Source organism: Betta splendens, chromosome 15 (assembly GCF_900634795.4).
Source record: "Betta splendens chromosome 15, fBetSpl5.4, whole genome shotgun sequence".
Lineage (NCBI taxonomy): Eukaryota > Metazoa > Chordata > Actinopteri > Anabantiformes > Osphronemidae > Betta > Betta splendens.
This window is the reverse complement of record NC_040895.2, coordinates 18,566,726-18,583,080: the sequence shown is the minus strand read 5'-3', so window position 1 is coordinate 18,583,080 and position 16,355 is coordinate 18,566,726. Positions and strand designations below refer to the sequence as shown.

The 16,355-nt window shown below is 49.0% G+C and overlaps 3 protein-coding genes across 5 annotated transcripts; 2 read left to right on the top strand and 1 right to left on the bottom strand.

The window, feature by feature from the left end:
* Positions 1–321: 321 nt before the first annotated feature.
* LOC114870684 (E3 SUMO-protein ligase EGR2-like) lies at positions 322–2,246 on the bottom strand. Its single transcript, XM_029175664.3, has 2 exons — positions 1,954–2,246; positions 322–1,840 (listed from the first exon to the last, which is right to left on the bottom strand). Exons 1-2 carry the CDS (start codon positions 2,111–2,113, stop codon positions 837–839), a joined length of 1,164 nt encoding a protein of 387 aa, XP_029031497.1. The 5' UTR covers positions 2,114–2,246; the 3' UTR covers positions 322–836.
* Positions 2,247–5,951: 3,705 nt separating this feature from the next.
* Positions 5,952–13,599, top strand: kif11 (kinesin family member 11). Of its 3 annotated transcripts, none has more exons than XM_055502814.1 (27): positions 5,952–6,135; positions 6,279–6,387; positions 6,905–7,034; positions 7,313–7,410; positions 7,516–7,594; positions 7,688–7,873; positions 8,043–8,167; positions 8,266–8,356; positions 8,510–8,655; positions 8,832–8,928; positions 9,014–9,109; positions 9,205–9,293; positions 9,435–9,522; positions 9,795–9,868; positions 9,944–10,058; positions 10,279–10,350; positions 10,496–10,631; positions 10,914–11,086; positions 11,163–11,288; positions 11,396–11,551; positions 11,662–11,789; positions 11,891–12,048; positions 12,124–12,242; positions 12,549–12,771; positions 12,861–13,024; positions 13,174–13,284; positions 13,364–13,599. In XM_055502814.1, the coding sequence occupies exons 2-27, from the start codon at positions 6,308–6,310 to the stop codon at positions 13,481–13,483; spliced, it is 3,180 nt and encodes a 1,059-aa protein (XP_055358789.1). In that variant the 5' UTR covers positions 5,952–6,135; positions 6,279–6,307; the 3' UTR covers positions 13,484–13,599. The 3 variants fall into 3 exon arrangements, with proteins under 3 accessions (XP_055358789.1, XP_029031548.1, XP_029031546.1); XM_029175715.3 differs by having other exon boundaries at positions 5,953–6,135; positions 11,888–12,048; positions 13,367–13,599; XM_029175713.3 differs by having other exon boundaries at positions 5,953–6,135; positions 11,888–12,048.
* A 688-nt stretch (positions 13,600–14,287) lies between these two features.
* LOC114870710 (SLAM family member 9-like) lies at positions 14,288–16,332 on the top strand. The gene has a single exon (XM_029175710.3). The coding sequence runs from the start codon at positions 14,408–14,410 to the stop codon at positions 15,275–15,277; it is 870 nt and encodes a 289-aa protein (XP_029031543.1). The 5' UTR covers positions 14,288–14,407; the 3' UTR covers positions 15,278–16,332.
* The last annotated feature ends 23 nt before the right edge of the window (positions 16,333–16,355 follow it).

Genomic DNA, 16,355 nt, shown 5'->3' with positions numbered 1-16,355 from the left:
TTTGTTCCCAGGCCTTTTTAAAGCTTTATATTTGGATCCCTCTGTCAACAGAAGCTTCCTGGTTCATGATCTCATCTCTGCTGTTTCCCATTGACACACATTCAACACTACTTCCACGTTTCAGAAAACATAACGATTCGATCTTGATAACTGAAAGATATGTGATAAATCCTGAAGCTACTGAACAACTTTACTTCCTGCATAAATGTTTCTAAATATTAACTGAGGTTTCAGAGAAACAAGAACAAAACTCCCTCAACTTTTAACCACGAGAAAGTAAACCTTCAATTTATGTCATGTGGACACGAACTACACAGCAGGTGAACGAGTCAACCTTTATTGGCATCGACGGACGAGAGCTGTGCCTGTTGCATAAAATGATCAAACCCACAGACATTTCAGGTCTTCACAGGTAACAACAGGTGCGAACGTGACCGGTGGTCAGGCTACAAACAGTGACTCCACGTTCAGACGTGTCCCTGCTTCCTTCGCTCGGACACGGCTCAGCGGTGGACCTTCACCGGTTCCTGGCCGTTGTCTGATACAAGAAGCTTAAGAAAAGTGTTCCTGCGCCCGAGCTGTGACCTGGAGGAGGCCGAGGTCACGTCCTCGTTGCCAAGCTGCTTCTGAACAGGGGAACAGGGCACGTGAGCTTTAGTCCGAAGGAGCGGCTCTGAGGAGCGCTGACTGCGGCTGCAGGTTCGGGCCGGCTCGGTTCGGCTCGGTCACACTCCGACTGAAACCGGATCCCTGAGAGCAAACGGGCACCAGGACTGAACGCAGGCGGGTCTCGACCGTGCGACGCGTGACGGATGATGCCGTGCGCCTGCGCCGCGTCAGGACGCAGACGACTTCTTGTCTCTCTGTCGCAGGTGAATCTTCATGTGCCGCCTCCTCTCGTCGCTCCTCGCGAACCTCCTCCCGCACTGGTCGCAGGAGAAGGGCTTCTCCCCGGTGTGCGTGCGGATGTGCGTGGTGAGGTGGTCGCTGCGGCTGAAGTTCCTCATGCAGATGCGGCACTGGAACGGCTTGTGGCCGGTGTGGATGCGCAGGTGTCTGCTCAGCTCGTCTGAGCGGGAGAACCTGCGGTCGCAGCTCTCCGCGGGGCACGGGTACGGCCTCTGGTGGACCGGCGTCTTACTCGGCCGGTTCGGATACTTTCTGGGCCTCGCGATGGGTCTGAGCGGGAGGTTGTGGCCGTGGAAGGCGGCGGCCATGGGGCCCTCGTTGGCCGCCGAGGGCGCCCCCAGCGTAAAGTTCCTGATGGTGTGGAGCGGTGTGAGAGGCGGAGGCAGCGCGTACGGGAGCGCTTTCCTCTCGGGGAAGGCCGCCTGCAGGTCCCTCTGGCAGCTCTGCTGGTAGAAGCCCCCGTACTCAGGCATGATGGAGAGGAGCGCGGCGCCATCTGTCGGTTTGGGCGCAGGGTTGTAGGACGGAGGCGGGTGGTAAGACGGGTACCCCCCCGCCGACTGGTCCTGGTACACGTCCCCGCTGCAGGAGTAAGAGGGGGCCGCGTGGGGGTGGGGGTACATGTGGCTGAGCTCTGGCTGGCCGTGCGCCATCGTTCCGTCCCCCGTGTCCGCCTCGTTGCCTTCTCCGGAGTAAATGTCGGCGGTGCGTGAAGGCGATGCGGACTCTGCGGCCGGAGCCGCGGCGGCGACGTCAGCGCTGACCACGTTGATGACGTCGCCCGGCGTCCACGGACCACCCGCACCTCTGGACTCCACGGAAAACCTGCCCGCAAACGCCACAGGCTGTGTGCGTAAAGTTGCCACGTGCTGCGCCGAGCCGCCGTGGAGAGGCCGCTCAGGTGCGCGCTTCTCGTCAAACAGCAGCTCACCTGGAAACAGCAAAGAGGCGCTCAGTTAGAATCAGGAATCACAGACACACGCGCATTAAAAAAGTCACGCTCGCTGCAAACGTCTGTCCGTCGCACGGGATTTCAGGTCTCACCGCCTCCATTCGCTCCCGGTTCGTCTCCATCTACAGCCTCTTGTTTAAAGAGCATCTGTGAAGACAGCAGCTCCTCCGCCGCGCGCGCGTCTGGAGCAACACTGTGTGCAGAGCAGCTGAGAGACGCGGCCGCGGCCTCGTCGACTGTTTGGACGCTCATTCTCTGAGAAACGAGCGGTTCGAGCTGAAGAGGAGCGAAACTCGGCGTCTCCAGTTTCAGTCACTGTGAATGTTTCCCCTCATTTTGTCTGTTCCGCCTCTCATCTGTTGTAAATAGCTCCTGGATGGTGCACTATGGTTATAAAGGGAATCTCTGGGTGTCCCGTGACGTCATTCACCAAATATGGACTTGGGTTTCAACAAAAAACAGGGAACTCCAGAAATAGGCCGGGTGAAAGTCACCGTGACGAAACGTGGAAACAGCGGACACGACACGTTCCAGGTTTAACAAACATGCGCGAAAGTCGCTCGGCCTCGAGAGACAATCTGGCATTTGATTTGAACGCTCGTCCCAAACGCAAGCGCGCGCTTTCGTTCGGAATTCCGGTCACGCGCTCCATAAATGGATTCTCCGGCGAGGCGAGAGCGTCTGTCAGCTTATATGGTTGGCATCCGGCTAAAGTGTTACATTGTGTCGTGTTTGTGTCCGCGAGCCCACACACGCGCAGATTTAGGATGAAGGACGGATCCAGAAGTCTTGCCTGAAAGTGGACTGAGCTGCTGATTTGAGGATGAAGATGTGACGAAGGCCACGGTGACTGACAGCCTAATTGCTCCTGACAGTTGCTGCCTTTCATCAGAGCTCATAAACACCTCCGCACAAGCTGGAGTTGAGACGCAGCAGTGAAGAAGAACCTGGCGGTTCCAGCCTCGCGTGTGCGTCGTCCTCAGAGGATGAACCCCAAGGCCTCGCTGAGCGGCCTCGTTTACTGGAGGCCTGGGGGGCTTTGAACGCACCTCGGCCTCGCTGCTTCGCTCTGTTCATGCTCTGCAGCAGGACGACGGCGGCTTCGAGCCTTTTCACCGCCCACGCTTACAAAAATGTTGGTGAGCATTGTGGCTGTGTGGCGGCCGCCCACCCTGTGGCAGATGGGTTTGGTCGTCCACGAACGCACAAAACACACAAAACCCACGCACGCACAAAACACATGCACACACAAAACACACGCACGCACAAAACACATGGACACACGAACGCACAAAACACAAAACACATGCACGCACACACACACACACTGTTTGTGGTGCCGCAGCTCACACACACACACACACACACACACACACACACACACACACACACACACACACACACACACACACACACACACACTCGCTCCTTGTGACGCTGTGCAGCAAATATAAACACTTTGTGTGTCCAAAGCGGTGGAACAAACACACAACCCCCACACAGGCCTTTCTTCTGCTGAGCGCACACACACCGAGCTCCGTGGGGACGGTGCCCTGCTTCCACCCTTCGCCCACGCTCCTCCAGCCGTGGAGGCTCTGGGGGGTTTGGGTTTTGTGTTTGGTGGCTCGGCGTGTCACCGGGGGTCCAGCGGCGCCGCGGAGCCCAGCACCCGATTAATCATCTGTCATCTGCGCTTTTTGTTAATATGGATCTTTGTCCTGAACCGATGCTGCCGCCTCCGTCCTCGGTTGCGCCTCAGAAGGAGTCCTTCTGGGCCTCGTCCTCCTCCGGGCCGTGGGTTTGGCCGTTGGAGCTAATTCCGTGACCTCTGACCCGTCACAGCCACATTCGGCTTTTTGGAGCGGTACAAATACAGCAGCCACAAAACAAAAGGAAACTCCGGTTCGTTCGTCTCGCGAAGCTTGTGTCACACATTTACATTAGTGTAAAAAACCTTTTTCTCATTGAACCCAGCTTCTCTCCTTAGATCAGAGCCAGGACGTTGTCTGTCAGGATGAATTCAGGGAAACAGACTCTAGAGAAGCAGAAATAAAGCGAAGCTTCACTAGAACCGGGCAGAGTTACACATGTTCTGTGTTTGGACCACGTAAACCATTCTGACTCAGGTTCCTTTTTTTGGATGACTCAGGTTTGGACAATGAATCAATAGGAGCCATGCATATTGACCGCGGCTGCTGGATAATAGACAGGCGTCATTGGCTCAGGGCTCGTCGCCACATTTCAGATGAGATGATGAGCTTCCAGAGGCTCCGGTTTCATCCGTTCAGGTGGATCCGTCACGTTGGCCGATGACAGCTCCAACAGACACAAGGTTCAACCCATTCACTGTCCAGGAACTCAACCTGACCTCTCAAAGCTCCTGCTAAGATGGAATCTGAGCGTGTGGGACAAAGGAGAATCCGCTCACGTATGACTGGACTCAGCGTCACACAAACACTCAAACCCTCACTTCAGATTTGTATCACAAACACCGTTTTTCTCAGTCAGGTTTCTGGACGCGTAGGAGAAAGAAACAAAGAGGTTTCTAGGGTTTTAATTAAAAGTTCTCCAGAACCACGATCTACCAGTGATCTGCCCAGAAGCAGGTCATTTCAGCAGCGTTTTACTTTTATCTTCATCCACAATACTTCAGTTGTAAACATTGATTCTATCAATTACACATTGTTACACAAATATGTTCCCATTCATGTTCAGATCTCCTCTGTTCACGCTGCTCTTTGGTGCACATTCAACTGAACTAAAGTGGATTTAGACCCAAAGGACAAATAAAACTCACCTTAAATGCTCCTGCGGCGTCCGGACCAGCGGGCGTCCAGCGCGTCCTGCTCAGAGACGGAGCGAACTAAAAGCTGGGGATGAACGGACCCGTTCCCGGCGTGAACGTGCGTCCTCAACGTTGGCGCCGTTCTGGATCTGTGGCTCGCCCCCAGAAGAGGTCATCGTCACCCGGGGTCTGAGTGGGCTGCTGGGACAAAGAGAGAGCAGGGGGGCAAACAATACCTCCGGTCCCACCTCACGTTGCTTCCACCCGCACATGGAAATGAGGCGGGCTTTCGCTGGGCAGCAGATTGGAGACGTTCTCCTGCAGCCGAGCGACGCCAGCAGGACCGCGGGCCGGGATCTGGGTCCTCAGGTAGGAGGAGAGACCAGCGGGCGGAGGCGCTTGGATGAAGGGACTTTTATTTGTGAAGCAGTTTTAACTGGACCGGCCTTGGTTCCTTAATGACCCACGTGCAGCTTCGGCAGAAGAGCAGCTGCTCAACACTCAGACAGAAGAACATGAGTGAATGAGACACGTTCATACTGATGCACAGCTGTAACATGTTTCCTTTGTGTGGTTGATCCTTTTTGAATGATATTTTCGTTAGTTTTTGTTTGACTATTAAAAATAAAGATGCTTGATTATAATATCTTGCTTTTTCATAAATGGGTCTTATCTAAGTTTATTTGCCACATCAGCAGTGAAATTCGTTTGTGGTGTCTTTATTAGACTGAATTTAATGCTTTATATTCTTACGTATTTAATAGAACTAACCAAACTTTCATCGGAGCATTTATCATTTAACATTATTATTGTATAGTATAACAGTTGTCCCCTCATGACGCTCATCCGTCCGCTGACGAGGCTCCCAATGCCTCTGATCCAAACAACCTCCTTCCAGGGACACGGACGCTCGTCCTCCTGTTCTGTCGCCACCGCTGAACCGCCTCCCTTCAAGTTTGTCTAAACTGCAAACAAAATCACAGGATAAAAAGGTTTCATGGTTTCCCTGACATCTGGACGATGATTTAATCGTTTAATTTAACAATAACAATGATTTTCAAAACAACTGAACTCATTAAAATCATGTAAAACACGTGAGTGAGAGCATTTTTATGTGAAATGCATCAGCACCACAGTAAACACGAAACTGTGAACGTGCAATTATCGCCGCCTAGTGGCCACACCAGACTATTTCAGTTGATTGTGCTCCCGTGATGCATCACGCCTCGTCTGTCACGTGCGCTCTGACACCAATAGCGTCCTCTGTTTAGACTTAGCTCCTCTGTCATTGGTTTAGAGAAATTTAAGTAAAGAATTGAAATATCTCTACCGTTTGAACGCTTTTCTAAGGGTGTGTTATAGCGCCGGAGGAATCGGATTGTTTGTGCTGTCAGCGAAGAGAAAAATTACACTTCTAAATTACAGTATTGGAGAAAAAGGAGTGGATTATTATTTGAAGAACGAGCGGATACGTCTACACAGTGGTTCGGCAAGTTAAATTTACATTAGCGCCAAGTCCAGTTTGGCTAGCGCTAGCTGTGGTGCTAATGACGGACAGTGTCAGGACAGATTCCGTTATGTCTGCAATGATGTGAAGTTTTGCTTCTCGTGTAAAGTGTAACTGATCCACAGACTCGCTGGACGGAGGCTTCTCTGCAGACATGGCCTCTCAGAACCAGAACCAGAGCGGAGCGAAGAGGGACGAGAAGGGGAGAAACATCCAGGTCGTTGTCAGATGCAGGTACGGACACGCGCCAACTCACACTTTCACAAGTGTTACTGAAGATTTTAGTGTCTGAAATAAGCGTTTGTCCAGAAGGGTATGGTTCATTCTTTAACTGTAACTCCCTCCCTAGAAAAACACTGTTAATAGAAGTTTGCCTAAACCGGTAAGTGTGTTCAGGTTCCAGTTTAGTGAAGTCACAAAAATGTGTCAATCTTTTCTGCTTTTGCTGTTTCTTATTTGTTAAAAATCACCTTTAAGTTGCAGCTAAATTCGGAATGTGGTTTATGAAGGTCGAAGCCCTGACATTTACAGCTGCTGTTGAGCTGCTTAACGACTTTTTTATGTTATACATAATTTAAACCCACATTTATTTGAAACAGCCATCAACTACTTTATTACTCATAAAGTCATAAACTGAGCGTTTTGGAAAAAAAAACATTTTTTTACATCCTCCATCTCCTGTTTCTGTGTGTGTCCCAATTGCGGGACAAATGAAAGGATTCTATTCTATTCTGTTCTACTTTTGTTTCAGACCCTTTAACACCGTAGAGCGAAAGTCATCGTACGGGGTCATCGACTGCGACCAAAGCAGGAAGGAGGTAATTGTGAAGACAGGAGGGGCGAACGACAAAGCGTCTCGGAAAGCCTACACGTTTGACATGGTGAGTGGACCCTTCACAACATTTCACAAGGTTATGCTTTGTTGTGAGACACGGTAGCTAATTTAGGTCTCTGCTCATGAAACATCAGAATAAACTCCAGCTAAAGCCTCTGTTTCAGTGACCGTACCTATAAAAATTATTTTATCCAAATAGGTTTAGAGCATTCTGTTTTAGGAGCCAACTTTCATTCAGCTGTTTGTTGCAGCTGTGGTGTCACTTGCATAAAATTATAGTAAGGTTTGTTTATCCATTTAGACAAATTAAAATTCCTCCTTCAGGTTTTTGGACCAGCTGCCAAACAAATCGACGTGTACAGGAGCGTTGTTTGCCCCATTCTGGACGAAGTCATCATGGGCTACAACTGCACAGTGTTTGCGTAAGACCATTAAAATGTTTTACGAAATTATTTTTAATAACCCTATTCAGTGTAAAATCCAGTGTTTCTATTGGTGTGTGAGGTTATTCCCTGTTCCTCCTTCAGCTACGGTCAGACAGGAACAGGGAAGACGTTCACCATGGAGGGAGAGAGGAGTCCAGACGAGCAGTTCACATGGGAGGAGGCCAGTTGATTGTGTTTTAATGTTGCTGTTAGAAAAATACATGAATTTAAAATCAGCGCTTCAGATTCTGACTAGGGACTCTGTTTTGTTCAGGACCCTCTGGCCGGCATCATCCCCAGAACGCTGCATCAAATCTTTGAGAAGCTTTCTGAGAATGGTACTGAGTTCTCCGTCAAGGTCTCCCTGCTGGAGATCTACAACGAGGAGCTGTTTGACCTGCTCAGCCCCAGCGAGGACGTCAACGAGCGGCTGCAGCTCTTTGACGACCCACGAAATAAGGTTTCTGTCACACTGGTGTGATTCAGAAGTTAAATGTCGAGTTTGTCTCCAGGTGGATCAGTGCATGTGTTTCTGTTGTAGGGAGAATTCTTTGTTCTGCTGGTTGTAATATTGTCGTTCTGTCTCTAACACTTTGCTTGTGTTCTTATTTCCTGGTTCTGTGTCGCAGCGTGGTGTGGTGGTCAAGGGTCTGGAGGATGTGACTGTTCACAACAAAGATGAAGTATATCAGATCCTGGAGAGAGGAGCAGCCAAGAGAAGAACAGCATCCACGCTCATGAACGCCTACTCCAGGTACACACAGAAAGCCGCATGTTGATGAATGGCTTCTGATGGTTTCTGTTTCCAGAAGTCACAGGATCTGAGGTGCTTGTGTTTTGTTCACTGTGCAGTCGATCGCACTCTGTGTTCTCGGTCACTATTCACATGAAGGAGATCACTCTGGATGGAGAGGAGCTGGTGAAGATTGGCAAACTCAACCTGGTAATGAACAGTGTTTAAATAGGTTTCTTATGAAAGCTACACCAAAGCTCTTCAATGGATCTGCTCCCTGTTACAGATCACACATCTGTGCTTTGAACCACTTGGGACACTGTAGGTTGTGCTGCATTAATGTGACATTTTGTGGTTCTGCAGGTGGATCTCGCTGGCAGTGAGAATATTGGACGTTCAGGTGCTGTGGACAAACGAGCCCGTGAGGCTGGAAACATCAACCAGTCTCTGCTGACTCTGGGCAGAGTGATCACTGCTCTGGTGGAGAAAAGGCCCCACGTCCCGTACCGGTATGACAAAGTCCATAAATGTTACGTGAATACTTAATCACATTTGATGTGGTGGTTTCCATTTTGTGTCTGGATGGTATTTTCTTCCTCCCACTGTGTCTGCAGTGAGCTCATGAGCAGCGATGATGGGACAGTGGTGGCCTCAGTCGTTTGAACAGTGTGTGTTCCTCCCACAGAGAGTCAAAGCTGACCAGGATCCTGCAGGATTCCCTGGGAGGAAGAACCAAAACGTCCATCATTGCCACCGTTTCTCCTTCATCCAGCAACTTGGACGTATGTTCTAGTTCTGTTCGTCTCACTTTATTTACCTTACTCAAACTCTGCTGCAGTGTTCTCATTGTTATGTGTCCGTCTGCAGGAGACTCTGAGCACTCTGGAATACGCCAGCAGAGCCAAAAACATCATGAACAAACCCGAGGTCAACCAAAAGCTCACCAAGAGGACGCTTATTAAGGTGAGATGACGTCTGCTTCAGTCTTATCTTCACACCTTTAGGTTAAAGGGACTTCAACGTGTCGCTTGATGTTTTAAATGTATGTTTGTGTGAAGGAATACACGGAGGAGATCGAGCGCCTGAAGCGAGACCTGGCTGCCACTCGGGAGAAGAATGGAGTTTACCTGTCAGCAGAAAACTATGAGTAGGTCCCTGGGCTTCATATATATTATTTTTAGATTTATAGATGGTTCTGAGATCTGAGCAGTTTTACTTGATTTTCTTATACGTGTGAGAGATTTGTAGTTTAATAACTGGATGACATAATGCGAACGGTCTCCACCAGGGGTATGAAGAGTCAGATCACCGCTCAGGAGGAGCAAATCACAGAGTACACGGACAGGATTGCAGCCATGGAGGAGGAGCTCAAGAAGGTACCAGAGTCCTAGTGATGCTGGTCTGGTACATGATCCAGACCTAGTGTGTTTTTTTTAGTATCTGTAACCATGCAGACTGGTTTCACAACATGCTTCCACGACTCGTACAGCTTTTTAATGTTAGTGTGAATGTATGGACCTATAAAGCATGTAAACCTCCGATCACTGGTCTGAACTAGAGATTGATGATTGGCTTTAAGTCACAGCACCGCGCTGAATAGTGATGTCTGTACTGAGGCTGCTGCTCTCCTCCCTGTCTACGCCTGCAGGTGACGGAGCTGTTCGTGGACAGTAAAACCAAACTGGAGCAGTGCACTGTGGACCTGGATGAGAAGCAGCAGAGGTGGGGGGGGTTGCAGTCGGGGGGAAAGGTCACAGTGGCTACAGGCAAAGCAGTGATTTACTGTGGTGATTTCAGGCTGGAGGAGACGAGCAGAGACCTGGAACAAACTAAAGAGAAGCTGAGCCAGGAGGAATTTGTCTGCTCGGAGCTGGCGTCGGTGCAGGAGACGCTGTACAACACGGCTGGACAGGTTCAGACACCTTCTCCCATGCTCAGACTTTAATCCCGTCTCTCATTACACTCTTTGTTTCATTCTCTACTTGATCCTGGTGACTGGTTCACATCTCTTACATGCTGCAGCTTTAATAAAACCTTGGATCTTTCAAGCGCTCGTTTTTCATAGATGAATCCACCATTGATCTGAAAATGAGAATATTAACCCTTCGTTCCTTTGTTTGGTCCATTATCAGCTGCTGAGTACAGTCGACGCCAGCACCAGTGATGTCTCTGGTCTCCATGAGAAGCTGGACAGAAAGAACAAGGTCACATTCTGACACGAGCAGGCTTCTACACTGGACTGACAGTGTTCTGCCCAGACCACAAAGGCCCAGTTAACACTGATGAAACAATCTTTAACGCATTATCATGATTTCAGTTCAATTATAACACAACCTTGTGTTATTTCAGGTGGAGCAGCACAATAATCAGATCCAGCAGAGTTTTGCAGAGAGGATGGATGCAGCGTTCAGCAACATGCAGCGCTGCATTCAGCAGCAAGGGATTAAACACCATGAAATGCTGAGCAGCTGCTCGCAAGCCGTTGGTAAGAACAGAGCTCTGCAGGGTTTGAAGCTACAGGGTGGTTGTAACATAAGGAAGCTGCGTCCTGCGGCGGCTGTGGACAAGCACCAGGACGTCGGAGTCCAGAATGTAGTGGCCATGAGGTCAACCTGGTCATGTGCAAATTCAGTTGGTTTAGTTATAGCTACTATTTATTAAGGGTTAAATGCATGTTTTTATTCCTGTGCTCCATGAATATGTGGCTACATTGTCTTGGTCAGAGAGTCGTACCAGGAAGTGATGTCCTGCGTTCGTCTTTTCCCAGACCGTTTGCTCCTGACCAACGAGTCCTCCCTGAAAGGAGCCGTGGCCACCGTGGAGTCGGTCCTCGGACGAGTCGGGCAGCTGGTGGCTGAGGGTGTGGCTCGCTGTCAGGAGAGGGTGCAGCAGCAGCACATGGTGTGTCAGCAGGACAAGGACACTCTGCTGGAGCTGCTGGTGAGGACTGGGCAGCCTAAAATCCAAGTCGGCACAACCACAGTCGACTGCTGTGCTTGATTTGACTTGTTTGTAGGAAGAGCATCGACAGGATATGGAGGAGGTCCTGGTGGATCGGAGTTTGATGAGTTTATCAGCTGTTAAGGAACTAAACCAGACTCTGAGGGCCTCGGTGGAGACGCAGCGAGCTCTGGCTGATCAGGTCAGTTCAGCCAGATTTGTAGATTACACCTTCATCTTGTTTAAGATGTGAGTGTTGAACCACTTTGATGCAGAGTGAAACTTATCCTCGATCGCTTCTCCTCTCAGGTGGAGGGGATGAAGGAGTCTGGCGTGTTCTTCAGCAGCTTGGTGCAGGACCTGGCAGGGCTGCGTGATGTCGCTGTGCAGGGTCTGACCGCTCTGCAGAGTGAACACGACCAGCTGGCCGAGCAGATCAGACGAGCTCAGGAGAGACACGAGACGGTGAGACCTGCCCTGAGAGGAGTCAGACATGAGCTTCCGTGTGAACACGCCTGCAAAGGTCAGCACAAAAGTTTCCAGTCGATTTGGTCTAAACTAGGTCCTTATCGCAGGGTATGAAGCGAACCATGGACCAGTTCAACCTGCTGCTCCTGGAGGCTCAGAAGAACTACGCTGATCTGCACACGAGCGCTACAGCTCTACAGAAACCTGTGCAGAGCATCCAGCACCACCTCAGCAGGTGAGCAGCATAGCACCAGTTTGAAATGCAGGAAGTGAATTATCCAGCTCTATATGTAAAGTCCCATCGAGACGCCTGCTTATTTGTGACTCATACAGCAGCCTCAGCACAGTCGAGCATCAGGCCTCGACGCAGGCGGACCTCCTCTCCTCCACCTCCTCCTCCCTCGCTTCCTCACTGCGTCTGAATGCTGACGAGAGCCGCCAGACGCTGGAGGAGATGGCCGGCAGCACCTCCTACCTCCACAGCACTGTGTCCGGTACAACAACCCATCTCTCTCTTTGCATTCAAAGCTCAGTCCGTGCTTGGTAATAACGAGACATCATCACTGCAGGTCTGGTGGAGCGTGATCTCCAGTGGAGCTCCAGAACCAGAGAGCAGGTCGAGACTCGAGCCCAGGAACATCTGTCATCGATGGGAAACCTTTCCACAGAAGCCCAGAGCCTGCGTCAGGTAGAAGGAACCCGAACCTTTCACTGACTCGGGTCCGTCCGTCTGACGGCTCCTGATGGAACCACGACGGCTGTGTTTGTGTTGGAGTCACAGCGGTGGGGCTAAATTCTTGTGGTTTAACTGGACATGGACTTATGTCTACAGTTTGAAAAAGACATGCTACAAATCAGAAACTAGATGTAAAGCTGCAGTGGTGGTTTCCTCAGATGCTCTTGGTTCCACAGCATGAGGCTAAATAAGCTGCATTAGTACCATATTTCTTCCTGCTTCACCTCAGATATGAAACCTGTCCCGATCCTCTTCCAGAGTGTCGAGCTGCGCTGCTCTGAGGAGCTTCGAGTCGCTGAGGAGGAGCTGTCTGTCCATCAGGAGGAGCTGAAGCAGGTTCTGCTCGCCGTGCAGAACCAGGCCTCCTTGGACCAGACGGTCCTGGAGCAGCAGCAGACTGAGCTCCAGCAGCAGGTAGAAGCAGGCCAGGAGCTGGTTCACTGCTTCCTGCAGGAGGAGCTGCAGCACGACGTTCCTACCGGTAAATGACCTCTGATCCGTCTTGTTTACACTGAGGTTTTAACAAGTTCAAAATGCTCTTGGTCACAACCGGTTCTGCTCTCGCCTCAGGTACAACCCCTCAGCGCCGGGACTTTGTGTATCCCCATCACCTGATAAGGTCGCGACCTCGCAGCGAGCTGCTGGAGAGTCTGAGGAGGCAGCAGGAGGAGCTGGAGGCTGCCATGGAGGAGGAGGAGGAGCTGGAGGAGGACGGACAAAGTCAGGTTGACCACGTACGTCATTTATGTTAATGTTGCGCTAATGCTTTTACTCATGTTTGATGTCTTTCTACAGTGGATACATTTAGTTTCAGCCATCTTAACATTTATGAGCCCTGGAAGCAGAAGCCCTGTTTAGACGCTTTTACCGTCTTTTTGTCCAGGACTCTCTGGAAGACGAGCTGAGCACTTGTAATGAAAGTGTGGCCACAGAGCCGTCCTTCATCGATGAGAACCTGGTCTTCAACGAGGGCAGGCGTGTCCCCTTCTTCAAGGTCAGAAGGTGTTTCTGTTGGTTTTAATGAAGGCGTGTTCCCGATGTTACAGCTTCAGTAATTCATTACTCTGTTGCAGCAGAAGAAAGGTGGAAAGAAGGACACGAAGGTCGCTCCAAGGTCAAAGGTCACAGACAATGAGGCACTGACGCCTCAGAGATCGCGGCTGCCACTTCGTCATCAGAACTTAAACTTTTAAAATAGTTGTTCATGTTTTAATGTTGGTATGTTTAGATTCTGTCATGAATTGCATTGTTTTAATATTTTGTCATCTCTCTTAAAATTGCTTGTCAAAATAAAGAATCTTACACTTTGTTTTCCAGTATTGTAAATCCAGTGCTGGTCTGTTTTATTAGTGTAAAAGCTGATCTGAAATCACTGTCAACTGAACACAATATGAGGAGCTAAACTGCTAAAGGCTTAGTGTAATAAAGTAAAGTAAGGACCTAAAGCGTTCTGCTGATTCCTCTACTAACCTGCAGCTCTCATCACTTCGTTTCCACATGTGGGTACTGGCTGAAGCACTGGTTTTAGTGGTTTGCTGTGGAAATGTGCTCGGGTCTAGAGGTTTTACTTGTTTCAGTGCTTTAATGTTGGTTTTCACGTAACCGCTGGTTCACACTAACCCAGGGTTAACGTTTAGGTAGTTAGCAGTATGCTAATCTGACTTAGCCACGAACCGAGACTATGATCTAAGGGTGAAATAAACACAAAGGCTATGACATAATGGAGACAGGTTTACTTTCAGTTTCCATTCGGGTCACGCGTCTGGTCCCGGTGACGCTCGTCTAAAACTGACCCGTAAAGTACGACAGACACCGAACAAATGTCCTTTGTGTTCTAACAAACACTCTTTGTTTGACGTGACCGCGGTTCGTTCATCTATTTGAGTTGTTGGATAAATGTTCTTACCATTTATTCATTCAATCATTCAGACTCTTTTCAGGCACTGACTCGGGCAGCTAAAATCTCCCGGGTCCTCCATCCTGTGTTGACGGTGAACGCCTTTATTCAGAACGGCCAAGGCGGAAGTAGGGCGTGGACGCGCGCTTCCTCTGCTAAAAGAAAGCTCGTCGAAATAGTGTCGTTGTTAACGATCGTTGGGTTCTGAACCGACCTCGAAATGAAGGGACCGCTGTGCTTTGGGCTCGTGGTTGTGCTTCTGTTGGAGGTGCTGGGCTCGGTTCTGGCCGTAGACAGATACGTCATGGTTGGCGGTTCGCTGAACCTCAGGCCTAAAGCCTCGTCCGATCACTTCAACAACATCCTATGGAAGCACAACGGGAACCTGGTGGTTGAATGGGTGGAGGATAAAGTGCCCGTGGAGTTCTACAGTACGTTTAAAGGCCGATCCAGACTGGACACAACCAACGGACGCCTGGAAGTCGACAGCATGACTAAAGCTGACTCAGGGATCTACTCAACGGAGATCAACAACCTGGTCCAGAGCGATCGATACGACGTGAAAGTGATCGGGGCTGTGCCGGTTCCTGAGGTCACGAGGAAACCACTGACATGTGGGACTGGTTCTGACCAAAGAATGTGCACCCTGGCCTGTAACGGGTTTGAGATCAAAGATGCTGAACCCATCACCTACAGCTGGAAGAGAGACGGGGAGGTGATACCGGACTCATCATCAGCGAACCTCACCATCACCAACGACAAAGAAACACAACGAGTGAAGAAGTACAGCTGCCTGATCAAGAACCCAGTCAGTGAGAGGGAGAGTAAAGCCTATGACAACCCGTTCTTCAAGGAGGAAGGTTCCCAAATTGGATTGGTTGCGGGTTTAGTTATTGTAGTTTTAGCTGTAGGGGGTGTAGGAGGGTTCCTTTGGTGGTACCGAAAGAATAAACAAAATGATAACAATAGACAAAATAGTGACGGGGGAGTGGGGACTTCAGACAATAAGACTAAATCTAAGGAGGGAAAAAATGAAAATGTGGCCCTCATGCCATCAAATAATGAATCCCAGACGGAATCTAAGCCATGACGACACTGTCACAGACTGGAGCTGGTTCATAGTATTTAGCTGTGTACAGATTAACTGCAGTGGAAGTCTCTTTCCAAGGTGTTGGATTTGGAGAACAAAATTGTCTTATTGTGTATTTCTTTCTCTAGAGAGACTGTTACCAGGTAGTTTGAGTGATGGCAACACAATCACAGCAGACACTTGAAAAGGAGAAAGTAAGTCAATAACCATTTTATTACAGTGGTGGAAGAAGAACTTCACACCAAAGGGTAGTAATACATTTGTGAAGGTGAAAGATCCCACTAAACGTAACTTAGTACAACAGTTACACAAATTAAATAAATTAAATTAAACTTGGACATAAATTTGCGAATATAAAATACCAAAGCTTGGTCTGTCTTTTTGGGCGCTAATTTTAGATTCATGTGTTATGTTTTCAGCTACTAGTGAAGAGCAGTAGCTCATCAGCTGTTCATTACCTTACCTTTGATGTAATCAGTGAAGTCTTACTGCTGCACAATGAACAGTAGAGTACGAGTAACTTCTAATGAATCCATCTAAGTTTAAATACTTGAACGTTGTACTGAGCTCTGCAGTAGTGGGACAGAAAAATGTCCGACTACTGAAGCGTAGAATAATCAATTAGTTTATAAAACCTGACCGGTTGAGGTGGAATCTCCTGAGACAAGGATCATGTTAGGGGATCAACACTGATCCTGATCATGATTCAGTAGATGGAAAAAGTGTGATCTGTGTTGATGAACCTGAATTGACGTCAGTCTGTAACCTGTATTGTCTCCTGCATAGACTTCATCAGTGCAGCGGCACCAGAGACAGGAATAATAAATAATGTGTATTTTATTGAATGATCATATTTCAGCTTCTCTGTTTGCAGGGAGAGTTAAGTGCAGCCTATTGGTCTGTTTTATATGTTTGTTTTTGCTTTGCTTGTTATTTTATTGTGTATTTTATTGTATGAGTATCATGGAAGTTTGGGCTGTGAGATTTTAATTATCGTAACTAACCTGAGCTGTTTTCTCTAAATAAATGTGAGCGTAGCTCATTCTAACGCTGAACGTGTCGGCCTGTTCACTGAAAC

Bases quoted from the DNA above. Each gene is read 5' to 3' on its own strand.
- LOC114870684 (XM_029175664.3), bottom strand. From the start codon at position 2,113: ATGAGCGTCCAAACAGTCGACGAGGCCGCGGCCGCGTCTCTCAGCTGC. The intron at 1,841-1,953 runs GTGAGACCTGAA...TGCTGTTTCCAG, and splicing joins ACCGGGAGCGAATGGAGGCG to GTGAGCTGCTGTTTGACGAG.
- kif11 (XM_029175713.3), top strand. From the start codon at position 6,308: ATGGCCTCTCAGAACCAGAACCAGAGCGGAGCGAAGAGGGACGAGAAG. The intron at 9,110-9,204 runs GTGAGATGACGT...GTTTGTGTGAAG, and splicing joins CCAAGAGGACGCTTATTAAG to GAATACACGGAGGAGATCGA. The intron at 12,772-12,860 runs GTAAATGACCTC...CTCTCGCCTCAG, and splicing joins GCAGCACGACGTTCCTACCG to GTACAACCCCTCAGCGCCGG.
- LOC114870710 (XM_029175710.3), top strand. From the start codon at position 14,408: ATGAAGGGACCGCTGTGCTTTGGGCTCGTGGTTGTGCTTCTGTTGGAG.